Below are 15,117 nucleotides of genomic sequence, written 5' to 3'. Positions count from 1 at the left end.
CCTGTTAGCATTATTGTTATTAAAATGAGTAATTCCCTATTTTAAACACAGGCCTAAAGAAAAGAATTGCACTTATGCAGTTGGACATTTTCAACTAAAACATACACACATTAATAATGACAAGACACAATGATTTTATGTTCTTGCATGGTTGCTATTGAGCAAATGCTTAAGAGACAGAAGAGAATGGCTTTGGGAGTGGGTAATAATGGATTTCAAGAATAGAATGGCATTTGTTCTCTATACTGTACATATGACCTGTACTGTACATAACAGTTGTATGGCTGTTAAGCGGTGAATGCAGGAATTTTATCACAGATTCCAACATTCCTAAAGAGCTGGGATCCCCTTGGCTGGAATACACACCAGCTGACTTGGTCCCTTTGATGGCTGTATTTCCCTTGTAAGGGGAAAAGAAAAAAAAAAAAGCAGCACAAACTTAAAACACATTAAGTGGTTTTTTTTCTTTTCTGTCTCACACAAACCTACAGTCACGCATGAGCTCTCGGCACATGTACACAACAGAAGTGTGGGATCCACTGCCCAAACCCAAACATCTCTGTTCAAGAATCTCAATTTTAAAAAACCAAAAAAAAAAAAAAAACCAAGATAAATATTTGACTTCAACTACCCAGCAGAGGCTGGTGTTCCGGCTTTGTACAGTATTTATACCTGTATATTATATGCTATAAAGAATTTCTGTGACATTAAAAATTTTAAATAAGGGAAAAATTATTTTGTAATAACAAAGCATCCGCTGCTTACATTTATTGTAAACTCATAAAGCAGCCTATAGTCGTGAGCTTTAAGTTCACTGTAACATCTGCGACGCCTGATGGTGCCCGATTTGTTTTTCTTCTCAATTTCTGTAGTACACTGCTTCAGCTTTCCAGCTCTGTAATATTCCCTGATGCCGTGTTTTCTTCTGCATATTCCAACATTCCCTTTTCTCTGTCCTCCTGCTCAGTTTGTCTCCTCTTGGCGCCGAGTAAAGAGTTGCCAAGACACTGTGAGAGCACGATTGGCAGTTTCATCCACAGAAGAGCCCATCTACTGATTCTTGTTTCTCTTCCAGACAATTCTCCTCCCCGCCTCAGGAGGGGGAAACACTGTACACAGCACTTGGGGAAATTTCTTTGCAGATTTTAAGAATGAAAGGCTAAGCAAGAGTGGTTTGAGGAGTGGAGATCAGTTGCCAGTTTGTCACCTCCCATTGGGAACATGTATGCCTGGCAGGAAGTTGGATAGGGATCGCTTTGGTGTCTCATTGTCCTTCATACCATGAATTCATTACTTCCATATACTACCACAGGCTGTGGCATGTCTGAAGGGTCCCTGCCATGACCACCACCTTCTCTGGAGGGCGTTGGGGCAGTATGTTTGGCTCCCTTAAGTTTCTGCTTACCCTTATCTGGATTGTAAGTGCCTCGGCTGGTAAACTGGGGCCTTTCATCATAAATCACTTCCTGATCTCCGGTAGAGCTGTTGTCTAAGCTGTAGGATGGGGAGGCTATGGGTGGAGTCAGACTCTCGGCCTGTGATGGACCCGAGCTGACACCAGAAGACTTGGACTGGAAACGAAAGCGCCGGGTGGAAGAAGAAGACGATGAAGGATGGAAATGTGATGAGGAGGAGTACGAGGACCCGGTGAAACACGAGTCTACAGAATCCAGAGACGCAGGTTGGCGGCGGAGAACTCTGCGTCGGGGGCTCTTCCCGTCAGATTTCAGAGTCCAGGGCAATGTCAACAAAGGACCTCTCTCTGGAGAAACCCCCACCCAAAAAATGCAAAGAGGTCAATATTTTTTATATGCACACGAAGAATTGTGAATGATAAGGCAGTTTAGAATGATCAGTATGGCATACCAGAGAAGTCAGAAATGGTCTCTTCAGAGTCCACATTAAGGTTTTCAGAACTGTCAGCTGTACCGATGGAGGCCTCAGACTCCAGGGTCTCATCATCTGATGCTCGTGGCTCCAGAGACAGCATCTCAAAGGTCAACTCCTCCCTGTAGAGACAAGCATCATCCAGAAAAACAAATGAGCTGCGCACAAGTGATGACACACAGCTGGCATCAATGCAACACACAAGCCAGATAATTCAACATTTAAAGCACAGTGAGAATGTTTACTTCTCTTTCTGAAGGCTTTCAATTTCCTCTGTTAGCACCCTCTCTTCCTGCTGCATGGCTGCCTGCTGATGCTCCGGGATGTCAGGTAACGACTCCGCTCCCTCTTCACCGCCGCTCTCTTCTATGGCAGCGTCAGCCATAGGCTGCAGCCGCGGACTAACAGGAGGTGAAGGTATGTGGTAGCTTGGTCGCTGGGAGCGACCTTTTCCCTGAGGAGCAAATCAAGAGTGGACTTTTAATTTTTTAAAATGTTGGTTATCATAAAATGTAAACGCTGTTATATACATTACAGCTCTTTGAGCTGGCAGCTCTTGACTCACACATGCATTGACCAATCAAACCCAGACACAGTTTATGAACAAACTTTACCTTTTTGGCTGCATCTGGTTGCTTTGAGCAAAAGTAATAAGAATCAAAATATCAGCAGTGCCAGGTTCAAAATGGTCGAGCTTAATGTGCAGAAATAATCTGGTAATTCTAGTGACTGAGTGATAGCTACACTTCAGGAGGACACCATCTTGCACTTCTTTAAAGTTGCAACAATATTACTAATTGCATTATACCAGGGGTGTCAAAGCCTGCAGCCTGTGTGCAGGATCCAGTCCACAGAAAGGTTCAATCTCACCCTGTGCATAGATACTGAGAAGGAGTGGAAGGTTTTTCTTTGGACCTACTGTATTTGGCCCCGGGAGGCATTGTGTTGGAAATTGTTAAGAATGAATCACATCATGAGTGGCTATCCAAACTGTGCAAATTCAATCTAAACCAGTATCCTGAATCATCGGTTTTACAGCCTTCAACCTTGGGATCATGAGTTATTTTATTTTCAGTTTCACAAAGAAACTGACCCACAATGTGCTAATTGCTATTTGCTGTATTACACTAAAGCCGGACTGACATTTTATAAATGGAAAAAAAAAAAAAATCACATGTGAGTGAGTTCTTTTATTTTAATAGGTTATACAATGGTCAGCATGTGTTCAAATTTCCTGAACATGGTTCATTAACTAAAATGACTCTGACACCCCTGCGTTACACTAAAATGGCACTTCGTTGGGGAATGAAAGTCTTCCAACCCATCGAAGAAGAGAAGCCAGAAGAAAAACACAATGATGACCTATGTCCACAATTTATGTAGACAGTTTCCTAAAAAGCCTTTATGCTGAATGCCCTGAAAACATTCTATTAACATACAGCGATAAAGTAAATCTAATTATGAGATTTAATTGTATCCACATGAGATGGTAATAGAACACAATATGGCAAGAAGAACAACAACAAAACAGACTCAGTGCCATGATGACTCGTGCTTGATGGATGGATGACAGATGTTTATATCTCAACATATACTGGATACAGTGTTCTGTACACCACAACACTGGATGATTCTTTGGGGATGCAAACCATGGTGTGCGTTTACATACCGTAATGTGTGCTATGCACATAAATCTAACAGCTATTAGTACTGGTCTCTGGGTAAAGGAAAAGACATGTTAGGGAGGAGAGAAGCAGGTTATAAAGGAGGAAATCATGGCAGGTCAAGCAGTGAAGGAGTAAAGGTTAGGTAGATTTACAGTAGTAATGAGTCATTTCTCTGATAACTGTGGGCCTGGTCATGCTGATTGAGCTTACCATTGACCGTCGGATATGCGTCAGTTTGGACTTGGCTTTATTCTCAGCAAACTCCAGAGTGCTGATGTCCTTTAGTCTCACTTTGTACTTATTCATCTGTTCACAGATAATAAGTTCTACGCACCTATGAAGAGGCAGCAAGAGACAAACTTCAGTTACTGGAAATTTCAAACAGTGCTGCAAAACGATAACTTCATATAAAAAGGTATATAACATTCCTCTCCATGCAGTTTTTTTCCCCCATACGGTACAATATATGGCATTTCTCTTCGCTTGGGTTACTGATTTCTGTGGTTTTCTGTCAAGAAAGTAAATTAAATCTCTCAAGCCACTAACTCTATCCACCATTAGCGAGGAAATCTGCAGCAAAGCAGGCCAAACGCAATTCAAATCAATCCAACTTTATTTATATATTATTATATATATTTATATAGTATTAAACTATAACTCATTTCCAAATACACATATATCAAAGCAAACATTTGGAGACAGCACTGAGGAAAAACAGACTGTATTGAACTGATATGAAGCAACAATGCTGTTCTGTTACTAAGTAATGACTAAAATCACCACAGCTGACCTCTGTTCTGACTGCTTGTTCCTTTGTAACCTTCCCCACTTTCTTCTCTCATCAGTACTGGAGCCAGACTATTTTTATATATATTATTTATATTCTAAATAAAACTGATTCTTCAGTTTTATCAATCAATCATTCTTAGACCATAAGAAAAAAGGAATCTGGAATGTTTACAAACTTTATTCTTTTCATTAATGCTGTTATTTAAATGGGTGGTTATGCTATTAAAATGTGTGTCAATGGCCCAAACTCCGCTTCTGAGTATGTGTTGATCCCCCTCAGAGGCTTTGTTATTGTTTGTGTGGTACAGCCAGGTGTGGTCTATAATGGAAATGGCCACCCTTGGCCACCCATTGGGTCCACAGCTGCGTCCCAGTCATAGAAAGGGATACCAGTGTGGTTTTTCATGCTTAACTTTACTGTTCCGATATGAAACAGATTAAGTCAACATCAGTTTTCCTTTACCAAGATCTATTACCTTAGACAAAGGCAGTGAATTGTTTGACAGACATTAGACATAGCCTTACGCTGTTGTCTTGTTGATGTCCTGGACGCTCTGCAGTGGGTCAGTGGTGTCAGGACAGCGAAGGATGCAAGGAGCAAAAACTATAGCCAAGGCATTAGGTGACATACGGTTTGTCTCCTCTTCCAAAGCAATCCTAAAAGAATGAATTCTGCGTTTTACTTGTCTATCAAGAAGGAACTAAATCATCTTCACATATTAAGGAAAAAACTGTTACCTGACGAGATGAAATATGAGGCGTTCCAGAGTGTTTAGATGAGTTCTGCTTAGCTGGTCAATAACTGAATACACACCTCTGGTCATTTCCTTTTTATCCTGCAAACCTGTGAATTAATATCCCACACAAGAACTCACTTTTTACTATTGCAGCAAACCAATACACATACATTCTGATGTCTGCAGAATATGTGTGGCCAAATTCTCAAGTGCAATTCAACTGAACCACAGCAATAGTCGGCATATGCGACCACTCACCCATGACACGTATGAATTCGTCATACAGCTCAAATGTCATCAGAGGATTAGGCAGGTCTCTCAGCCACTGCTTGAAAACACTAGCAATAACGTGGATGTTGTAGTCGTCCAGATTCATGTTCTCCACATCTGTGGGACCACAAAGACAATGCAGACACAAAACACAGACACTGAGTAATTGCAAGCAGCTTTTTAAAACCAGCTAGCACCGTTCACCTGCTCACTGAGTTGCAGCCAAGTGTACCTGTATCAAGTCCCAGCTTGAGCTCCTTAATTTTATTGGTGGAACCAGATTTGCGGTAAATTCCCTCAGTGTAGAGGCCGTGCATCTCAATGTAGTTGATAAGCTTCTCCACTACCAGAGGCACTGTTCTCTCATCGTTAGTCAGGCGAGAAACTTCTACTCCAAACTGTCTGGAGGACAGCTCTGGATCGAACTATTCAGACACAACCATAATATGCTCTTATAAAAACACACATATGACACATGCCTTCACACCATTCAGAGTTCATCCAAAACTAATGTTATAGTTTAAATATCATTAATTCAGCAAACTAAGTACAGTCTTTAACAATTTTCATAAGATCAAAAAGTAGAAATAACACTAACTACTGTACATAAACCCACAATTACTGTCATGGGACATCACTGCGACGGTGCACAATATGGCCGACTCACCTTCTTACTGCATTTGGTGGTCGTCTTCTGGCAGCACTTTCTGTGGCAGGCATACCGGCACACTGGATAGACACAGCCATAGAGATCAAAAACATCATTTCCATTATCCACAGAAAGACAGTGCCTCCTCATTATTCAGCAGAAGTTGTAAGAAAAGGTTAAAAAAAACATAAAAAATTCAGCACATGAGAAGCCAAAGCAGTGTTGGCTGGCACGAAGAAAACATCCTGTGTGACTAAAGGGCAAAATTGTGTGGAGAAATCTCTGGAGACACGGAGCCGCAGACCCCATGAGTCCAGTTGAAAACAATCTGATTAGGGCCGAGGAGGGAGAGAAGGGAGGGGCTCTATCTCTGAGGCCAGACTGAGCACAGCTCGGCCAGAGAAGGGGTGTGTGTGTGTGTGTGTGTGTGTGTGTGTGTCCGCGCAAAACTTCATGTGAACATCCACGTGAAGCACAGATGTGTGTCTGTGCGCATTTGCGGTCATGAAAAAGTTAATTCTTTTATATCATATTAATTAAATTAGTTGGATTATGTAACTGATACTCTGGCATTCCCATTGCTATCTTGACCTATCTGGTTTGCATAGCCACAGGAACTTGATTACTTTTGGGGGGAAGCAAGCTCACATAAGCAATTAAAGGTTTACGTTTATGTGTAGAATGAAGGTCATGGTTAGGCTGAGGCCAAGTCTCTATGAAACATATAAAAGTGAAAGTCTAATGCCCTCTGCTATGGAACCAACAGTATGTGTGTCCGTGTATGGAGCACACTGACATCAGTGTTAAGGACATTTCAATTATTTGGTCTTTCCACCACTCTGGGAATTTTTAGTCTTTAACTTCACTCAGCAAGAACCTCGGACAACCTCAACAAGCTCGACTTTATCTGCACCGTTTCCATCAGAGGATGTTTTAAAGGAGTAAATCTGGGATTTGCTTCATTATGGTTCAGTTAACTATTAAAAGTGTTATAATTAGTTCATTTTAAAACTACTGATGTTCCTCCATCAGAGGGACTACTCTTCATGTGACAATGCAAATTACAGCATCACATATATTTTAAGGTTGACAAAGCAGCACATCCAGGATTAAAACCTTTTTTTGATTATTAATTTTCTGTCACAAACATTTTTGTGCTAGCACGCTCCACATTCAGTGGCCTTCGAAGCGTCCACTTTTCCTGGCTGTATTACACTCAGGTGTTCTTTAGCTGTGACACTGTGCGTGCATACTCACATTTGCACACACAGGCCCGGTCCATCATCCAGATGAGCGACGAGCAATATTCACAGTATGTGGGGATGCTGTACTGGGTGGACTTGAAGATGTGGCCGTTATGCTCCTCCACCTGCAGGGGGCAGCAGAGCACAGGTTCATTTGGTTTGCTTTCATATATTTTATATTGTTTGAGTGCACTTTTTTCTGATTACATCACTATTTTTTGCAATGATTGTGAGCATGCCCTTAATGTTGACGAGGATAAAGGCAAATTTACATTGTCTGTGTCCTTCTTCCTTCGTTTCTTGCGTTCAGGTTTTGGCAATGGCTGCAGTTAAAAAAAAAGAAAGAAAAAGACAAATGATAATAAGAGATATTTTACTTCTTATTATATTTCATTATCAATAAATAGCACCCAGTAGTTTTTTGTAAATATAAATTATTTGTGTGCCTATCAGAGTTGTGTCTATTCACCTGTACAGTGAGAAGAGTGTCATTACCTTACTGAGTGCACAGTGTGCAGGTTTGTACTCAATCATGAACTCGTCCAGGAAAATCTTAAAGGTGTTCCCCCACACTTTGACAGGAGACTCCCTCCAGTCCCTCTGCTCCTGTCGCATTATCTTCTCCAAGATTTGCTCAAACAGTGCATGAAGGTCTTTGTAGCGGATACTCTTACCATCATCCATCTAGGGAGGAGTCACAGGAAGAGTGCAGTATTTATCTTTCTAGTCTGGGAACACGTGACTTTTCAGTTTGAATGGTTATATTCAAATATAAAAAGCCTTCAGAGGACTTACTGCGAGTGCTGTGGAGTAGGAGTTGAAGATATTAAGACGAAATTCCTTCAGAGCCTTTTTAAACACGATGTCCACCAAGGTGTCCTTTTTACTGTCCTCTGCATCCAAGTCGTTGATCTAAAACATGACACCAACATAGCATGATCATAAACGACACTGGACTAATACCTGATGTGCAGTTCAAATATAAAGAATCAAAACTCTGATACTCAAGTTCATCTTCGAGCTCTACGTAATGCAGATGGCATATATTGCTGTACCTTCTTCACAAGGAAGTCGTTCATGCTCCTGTAGTCGCCGATGGAGGTCAGTATCTGCAGCGTGTCATTCTGCCGCTGGGCAGACTCCAGAGCCACGCTGCTGATCTTCACACTACGCCTCCGCTTCACCTTGGGAGATGGCTCCCTGTTCTCTTTCGAGTCTCTAAATGACTGATTTAAGGTCAGATCAGGACTGCATGGCGGCGACATGTTTTCCTGACCTGCTACAAGGAAGAGAACTCCAATCAGTGACGCTTCAGAGGCAACAATATTATTTTTATTCAATATATTTGAAGAACTAATTACATTTATTTAGTAAAAAGCTTTTCAGCATCTATTATCTCCTACTCAACAACTTTCAGTTCTTAAAAGACAAAAAAAATAATAACAGTATATCTGAAATGGATACATTTTACTCTTGGAAATCACACCTTCTCCAAGCAGAGGACCAGTGTCTCCAGTGTCTCCATCCAAGGCCTCAGCCCCACAGATCAGCTTTTCTCTGGAAGTCTTCTTATCCCCGTACTTGCTCTTGCCCCAAAAACGCGGCCCAAGAATCTTACGACTCCTAGTCGAAAGGAAACAGAAGTGACAAGCAAATGAAAAAGTCTCAAAAACCCAAATCATACAAAAACAAAAATCGTGTCAATGACAAGACATGGCTGTATGCAGAAGACTCTTTTCTGAAGGTAATAGCACTCTATGTGATACAATCGATGTGTATATATGTTATTTTGCTCATGTTTTTATATGGTTTTATATAGTTATGCTTTTCTTTTGTGTGCATTTTCCTATTTTTTGCTAGAAATGCAAAGTTGAAGAGCAAACCTTCCATCTTGTGAATTTTTACGTAGAGAGTCCTCTTTGACCAAATCGCCTGATGACATGGTTTTGTGTAGCTTCTTTTTCTCCTCGGAGCTTGCAGGCTGAAACAACATCGGGACAGGTAACATTTTAAGACAAAATGGCAAAATGAGAAGAAGAAAAAAAGAGATTCCATTTCTTCAAGTATGATTATGAGCTGAAGGCAAAAATGAGCCACTAGATGGCAGCACCACATCACTGGTGCTGCACTGGCTGAAATTACATTTTGCCAAACATGATGTAAAAAAGGTATAACACAAATACTAAAGCACAAGGCTTGTAATATAGAGTTGAAAACAAATGATACAGTTCAGTTTTTTTGTAGTTGAGGAGAATAAGAGTTTAAGTGATGGGAAGAAAAAAAAAATCAAGACCAAATTTTTCTTTTATGATTTTCAAGGTTTGGCTAGTGGCTGGTGTTATCTGCTAAGAGAAAGAAGAATCAGGTGACATGCAAATCTTACTACCAAGGAAGGAACTGTGAGAGAAAATGAAGCCAAATTATGTTAGAAAAGCATCTATGTTAAAAAGTTTCATGTTTCAGGAAGAACACGTTTCAAAAGGTCTCCTGCATCGTGATGCATAAATCCAGATTCACACTCACTGCTGATTTCTAGAGCGGTTATCAAATGTAGTAGTAGATTCAAAGTTGTGATGTGCTTAAATTCACGTCTTTAAAAGCTGACATGAATATTACACATTACCCCAAACATAAAATCCAAAATGATCTCAAGGCAGGTATTCCAATATGCCTTTGAAATACCTGCCAGAAAACTTGTTAATTTTTTAAAAAACTTATTATTGAGAAAAGAGAAATTTATTGGAGCTCATATTGATTCAGAGGTGTGATGCAGACCTATGCTCTCTCTGCTGAGTGGGTTAGAAAGAGAAGCCACGCTTATAAGAACTTAGAGAGGGCCACTTGTGGCTTGGATGGCGCCTGTTACCATGTCTGAGTCACTGAAACAGGACTCTCTTAGGCATGTCTCCGTGGAGCTCTGTTTGGAGTGGGGTAGAGTGTAATGACGGGGGCTGTGGAGGCTGTCGCCATCATAGTCCTCCTCGTCTGAATCGCCCCCAACTGAGAGAAAGGGGGTGCGGGTGAGGAAGTCGGAGCGGGTCCGTGCCATTCTGGCTTTCTTTTTTTGGCCCGCTCTGCCAACCTGGAGTTTACCAGAAGTGATAACAGCATGTTTTAATGGAGCCTTTAATAACCTGAGCTTCAGTGCATCGTGGTCCTCATGTTGGTGTACTGCGCTATGCTTAGCTGAGCTATCCTGCCAAGATTCATTCGTTCACAATACAAAACTGCACTCCTGAAAATATGCAAACACACGTCAAACAAAATGCTCATTTTAAAAAATTGCTTACATCCCGCGCTTTTGTTCCCTTAGACGATTTGGGCACAGACGTTGGTTCCTCTTTGGAGATGGCAGCTTGTGTGTCTTTAGTGACAGTATCAGTGGCAAACCTGATGGGAAAAAACATAAGCACAGAAAATTTCATCAATGTAGTGAATCTATTAAGTAATAAGCATGAACAAATGTGTCATGCTTATTGCTTAATAGAGGTAGAGAACTCCAGAGTATGGAAGAAAAATTAAAGACACTCTTCTGTTACTTCGGAGTCATTTGAAACATCCCAAAATGTATGTTTATTTGGAGAAACGAGACAAGCTCTGTGAAAAGTCCCAGCCTCCACCTCAAATCTGCTATTGTAGTACAAAAAATAAAAATGCATAAATAGTTTAATTTGGTACTCACTTTGCAAATGTCACTTTGTCATTTGGAGAGAAGAAGATGCTGCCAGGCTTATCTCTCATACCAACAGCAGTGCCTTGATCGCTTGGTGGCTTCTTGGCAGTTGCTCTCTCTTTAATTCCTCCCCTGTCTCTGGACTCTAGTGTGAGTTTGGGTGCCCAGCCCTCGGGAACTGGCTTATTCTCCATGTGAATTTTTGTAGGAGGAGAAGCAGGTGGTGGAGGCTGCTGGGGTTGAGGAACAGTGGAGTCTGACAGCGTCCTGGTATGAGGAACCTCCCCTGCTGCTCTCTGAACCAGCACCGAAATGGGTCTGAGGGGCTTCCTGGAGGCTGCGGTTCCACTGACATCTTGTCCGCTCTGTCGACTCTGCTCTATCTTGAGCAGAGCCTCGTCTTTTTGTTTCTCAAACATATCTCTTTCATACTGAGCGAAGTAGAGACGCTGCTTCTCCAGCACTTCTTTCTGACGTCTTATCTGCTCCATCATCTCCTTTTCATTCTGCTGCTGCTGATTACGCTGCCTTTCCTCCTTCTCCTCGTTCAGGCGCACCAGCTTCTCTATGACAGCCTGGTCCGCTTGAGGCACTGAGGTGGGAGCAGGGACGGCAGGTCTGTCTGGTTTCTTTGATGCAGGTGTTAAGTCGCCCGTCTGGGCTGTAGAATCTCGAACTTCTACAGAGGGGCGGACAGCGTTACTCAGCTCCTCACTTAGTGGTATTTCTTTCTGCATACTGATGACCACCACCACTGGGCGCCGTGTTGACTCTCTTCTGTTGATGACTGATGTGGCTGTGGAGACGGCTGCATCTTTGCTTTGTTGAGATTCTGCAGCAGAATGGGAGATTACTGCGCTGCCCTCACCAGCAGGGACATAAAAGGTTGGGAGGTAGTCGACTTTGGGCGGATCTACATGGGCGGGGTCCGTTTTGATCGGGCTGCCTTGGTGGGCAACAGTATCAGAAAGCTCTGTCCTGTATGGTTCCGCTGGCTTGGGGCTTGTTGAAACAACATCCACCTTAGGGTCTGAAACTGGAGAAACTGGCGGGAGAGGGGAGAAGGGGTCCTCAATGTCTGTCACCTCTTCTCTGGCCTTTGGTGGCTCCTCATCCATCATGAGAAGCTCAAAGCTGCCTTTGGAGCTCTGGCTGTCAGGTGTGCCTTGGGGTGAAAGCAGAGGTGGGCTTGCAGGAGGCACCAGCTCAAGAGACCAGCGCCGGTCTTCGCACGGGGACGCTGCTCCGCCGCTATTTGCCCGCACTTTGAGAAGCTCCAGGCTGAACTGGGCCTGCTCCAACTCTCTCATCCGCCGGCTCTCTCTCTTGGCCCGGGTGGTTCTCTGGCTAGGTTCATCTGCAGTCCTAGCCCTTTCTCGCACCGTCACAGAGGGTGCTGGTACTGAAGTTGCTGCTTCAGTTTGTGTTTTGGAGGGGCTCTCTTTTGTCGCAGCATCTTCTCCTCCTGCCTCCTTAACCACCTCCTGGAGGCTCTTTTCTCGTTGTTCGTAGGAACGATCCTCCCAAGTGCTGAGGTCCAGTCCCATAATTATTTCTTGTGGCTCCTCCTCCTCGTCTTGCGAGAGGCTCACCTGGCCATTCTGGAGCTGAAGGAGCTGTTCCTGCTGCTCCCTTTTCGCCCTGAGTTTCTGCTCTCTTAGTTTCTTGAAGCTGACAATCAGGAAAGTATTACTGTGTTAACGTAAATTAAACATCTAACATCTTTCATCACTCTTTGTACAAGTAAAGTTACTGATGACAAATTTGATCTAGCTCGAACATTCAGCGGTGTCGGAGTCTCATACACAAATTCTGAGCTCACAGCAGCTCAGCTGTAGAGCTGCTTTGGGACGGATTGCTTGCGTAATTCTATGCTGTTACATGTACCAAGCCTAGCCTGAACAATGCCCAAATACATGGCAGGAGCTGTGTGCAAAGATTAATCTGGTTTTTAACCAGCTTTAGAGGGGGGAGAAAAAAAAATAAAAATCACACAGTCATCTACTCTTAGAAGCTATTTTCAGAGTATTGACCCTTTTAAAATGCTTATATACCTGAAGTTTCTATAAACAGGTGCATGGCTTACCTTCGCCTGGTGAGGAAGCCTTTGCAAACTGCCTGTAGTTGTATCACAGCAGCATACAGGTGCAAGTCGGCTTCTCTGGCTCGGTGACAGCGCCAGGCTGCCTGAATGACCAGAGCTGCCGTGCAGCGCCGACGGAGCCAGAACCTCCATGCCCTCTGTAGCACCAGAGCAGCCGCCCTCCACAGCCTGAACCTCTGACGAGCTCTGTAACCTCGCCAGTGTTTCTGCAGACACAAAGCTGCCCCCTCCTGGACACTGAGGTCATAGTCGTCATCCTCCTCGTCTATGGACCGGACAGAGCGCCACCATCTCTGTAATGAAAACATCTTTCATGCTCATCGAAGACAACTAATCCAATAATGTACAAGCACCTTCGTTCAAAGTGGACTTCGATTTTTTTTCTTTTTAACTGGGAGTGTCAAATGAAGGAAATTACAATAGTTGGCATAAGGAGGTGGCTGACAATATCATCTGTGAGTGAGGTGTTCTTCCACGTACGTTCATATTCTTTTTGCAAACTTTGCACTGTACTTAACACATTATTACATAGAACAAAGAGGACAATGGGCTGTGATTCATTTTCAGTTACAATACACAGACCCTTTTGCCTGATATAGGCATAAAATTAAACAAAACAAAATTAAAAATCTCACAAATTCTATAGTAAGAACTCAGACATAAGGAAATGACTGATGCAAAGTAGATGGAGATGAAAGGAGTGACGGGGAAGAGCGCTGTACTATACCTGGATGCAGACCGCTGCTTCTCTCATCCGGACAAACTGCTTCCTCTCCAGCTGGGCTCTGAATCGCCGCTGCAGCATGACGATGAGTCTCAGAACTTCCTTGTGGAGGAAGGCCTGCAGCTGCTGACGCTCAGCCTCCCGCAGAAACACCTGAGGGGAGGAGCCGTGATGGAGTCAGTACAGGGCATCCACACTTATTGAGACAAAACTTTAAAAAAAAAAAAAAAATCAATTACAAGCAAACACACATGCTTCAGAAAGCCTTGGATGCATATGTGGTCACAAGAATGTCAAGAATGACCCTCTAATTATATAGACACCATCCCAGAAACATGCACTCCTCTATCATGCCCCATTCATACCCTAGACAAAAATACCAAATATGTGACACTCATATTTCTTTTTTTAAATCCTCATTAAAGAGGATTCTTTAATGAGTTTATCCCAACTCCCCATCCATAATGTCCTTGACCAGTCACGGTTTTCCTTGTATTTAACTGTTAAAAAAAACTAAAGAAATCAGTTGAAACAATGTAAAAACCTCACATTTTTTTCAGTGAATGACTCTCATATCATGGATATGTACACAGAAAATGTAACACACATCAGAAATAGCCTCGACAGTTTTTAAGCTGATATAAAAGATCTGGAGAAAAGAAGGGAGAAGGATTACCTTTGTCTTTCCAACTTGATATCCATCTGCTTTTAGGTCTAGCTGGTCCAGGCACTGCTGGATGCCCTCTCTGGTAGCACTGGTGCCCTCTGGAAGCAGCACACTGAAGTGGTGGACAAAGTCCTATCAAAGAAACAAGGACAGATATTAATGAGATGCATCCCACAGCTCTGTTATGTTCTGGATTTTAATTTTTTAAAAGTCACAAGATTCCTGTACAGAGATGTTTCACTTTAGTGGGGATTAATTTAAAATATGTCTCCAGACTGAAACGAGACACCCTTCTTACAGGAACAGCAACATTTTAAAAAATGCTGTCGAGCATCATGTGGTTTCAGGTGAAAATCCATGTCATCCGTAGTTAAGCTCAAACATCATGGTATAAATATGCTGAACTCCCACTCTTCAAACTGAGGCTCATTGTCTGAAGTCAATACAGTCTGCACCCTGGGCTGTAGGGGGTTGACAGGGAAACAGATGCTGTGTTTATACAATTACAAGCACGGGGAGTGTTTCGGAAAGCAGGGGACAAAGTAGAGCCTCTGTTCTGAACAGCAGAGTCCTCCAAAATGATCCCATGCTCAAGATATTTCTAATTACAGCTGACCGCAGCACTCAATATGTTTGGGAGAATTTTTGGTAAATGACCAACTCTGATGCTAAAATTATCAAAGTGAGGTCATCGAAATACCAGCTC

The 15,117-nt window shown here is 42.6% G+C and overlaps 1 protein-coding gene across 6 annotated transcripts in view; it reads right to left on the bottom strand.

The window, feature by feature from the left end:
• Positions 1–133: 133 nt before the first annotated feature.
• Positions 134–15,117, bottom strand: part of myo9aa (myosin IXAa) — a 97,538-nt gene continuing 82,554 nt past the window's right edge. For 3 of the 6 annotated variants that reach the window (XM_086293088.1, XM_086293097.1, XM_086293105.1), the window contains 23 exons: positions 14,421–14,543; positions 13,748–13,897; positions 13,003–13,313; positions 10,926–12,587; positions 10,534–10,633; positions 10,110–10,325; positions 9,127–9,224; positions 8,730–8,866; positions 8,299–8,522; positions 8,039–8,155; positions 7,739–7,927; positions 7,516–7,566; positions 7,257–7,368; positions 6,018–6,079; positions 5,583–5,775; positions 5,339–5,467; positions 5,082–5,187; positions 4,869–5,000; positions 3,765–3,888; positions 2,502–2,522; positions 2,133–2,341; positions 1,867–2,009; positions 134–1,762 (listed from right to left, as the gene is read on the bottom strand). In XM_086293088.1, coding sequence (XP_086149214.1) covers positions 1,275–1,762; positions 1,867–2,009; positions 2,133–2,341; positions 2,502–2,522; positions 3,765–3,888; positions 4,869–5,000; positions 5,082–5,187; positions 5,339–5,467; positions 5,583–5,775; positions 6,018–6,079; positions 7,257–7,368; positions 7,516–7,566; positions 7,739–7,927; positions 8,039–8,155; positions 8,299–8,522; positions 8,730–8,866; positions 9,127–9,224; positions 10,110–10,325; positions 10,534–10,633; positions 10,926–12,587; positions 13,003–13,313; positions 13,748–13,897; positions 14,421–14,543 — 5,097 coding nt within the window. In that variant the 3' untranslated portion in view covers positions 134–1,274. Of the gene's footprint in view, positions 1,763–1,866; positions 2,010–2,132; positions 2,342–2,501; positions 2,523–3,556; positions 3,605–3,764; positions 3,889–4,868; positions 5,001–5,081; positions 5,188–5,338; positions 5,468–5,582; positions 5,776–6,017; positions 6,080–7,256; positions 7,369–7,515; positions 7,567–7,738; positions 7,928–8,038; positions 8,156–8,298; positions 8,523–8,729; positions 8,867–9,126; positions 9,225–10,109; positions 10,326–10,533; positions 10,634–10,925; positions 12,588–13,002; positions 13,314–13,747; positions 13,898–14,420; positions 14,544–15,117 lie in introns of all 6 variants that reach the window. The other 3 variants (XM_086293121.1, XM_086293112.1, XM_086293130.1) reach the window with 3 other exon arrangements.

This window comes from Aulonocara sp. 'chitande type north' Nkhata Bay, linkage group LG1 (genome assembly GCF_057382095.1).
Source record: "Aulonocara sp. 'chitande type north' Nkhata Bay isolate Kocher_YH1m ecotype deep benthic linkage group LG1, A_spYH_male_GT1.1, whole genome shotgun sequence".
Classification (NCBI taxonomy): domain Eukaryota; kingdom Metazoa; phylum Chordata; class Actinopteri; order Cichliformes; family Cichlidae; genus Aulonocara; species Aulonocara sp. 'chitande type north' Nkhata Bay.
This window is presented reverse-complemented; position numbering and strand designations above follow the sequence as displayed.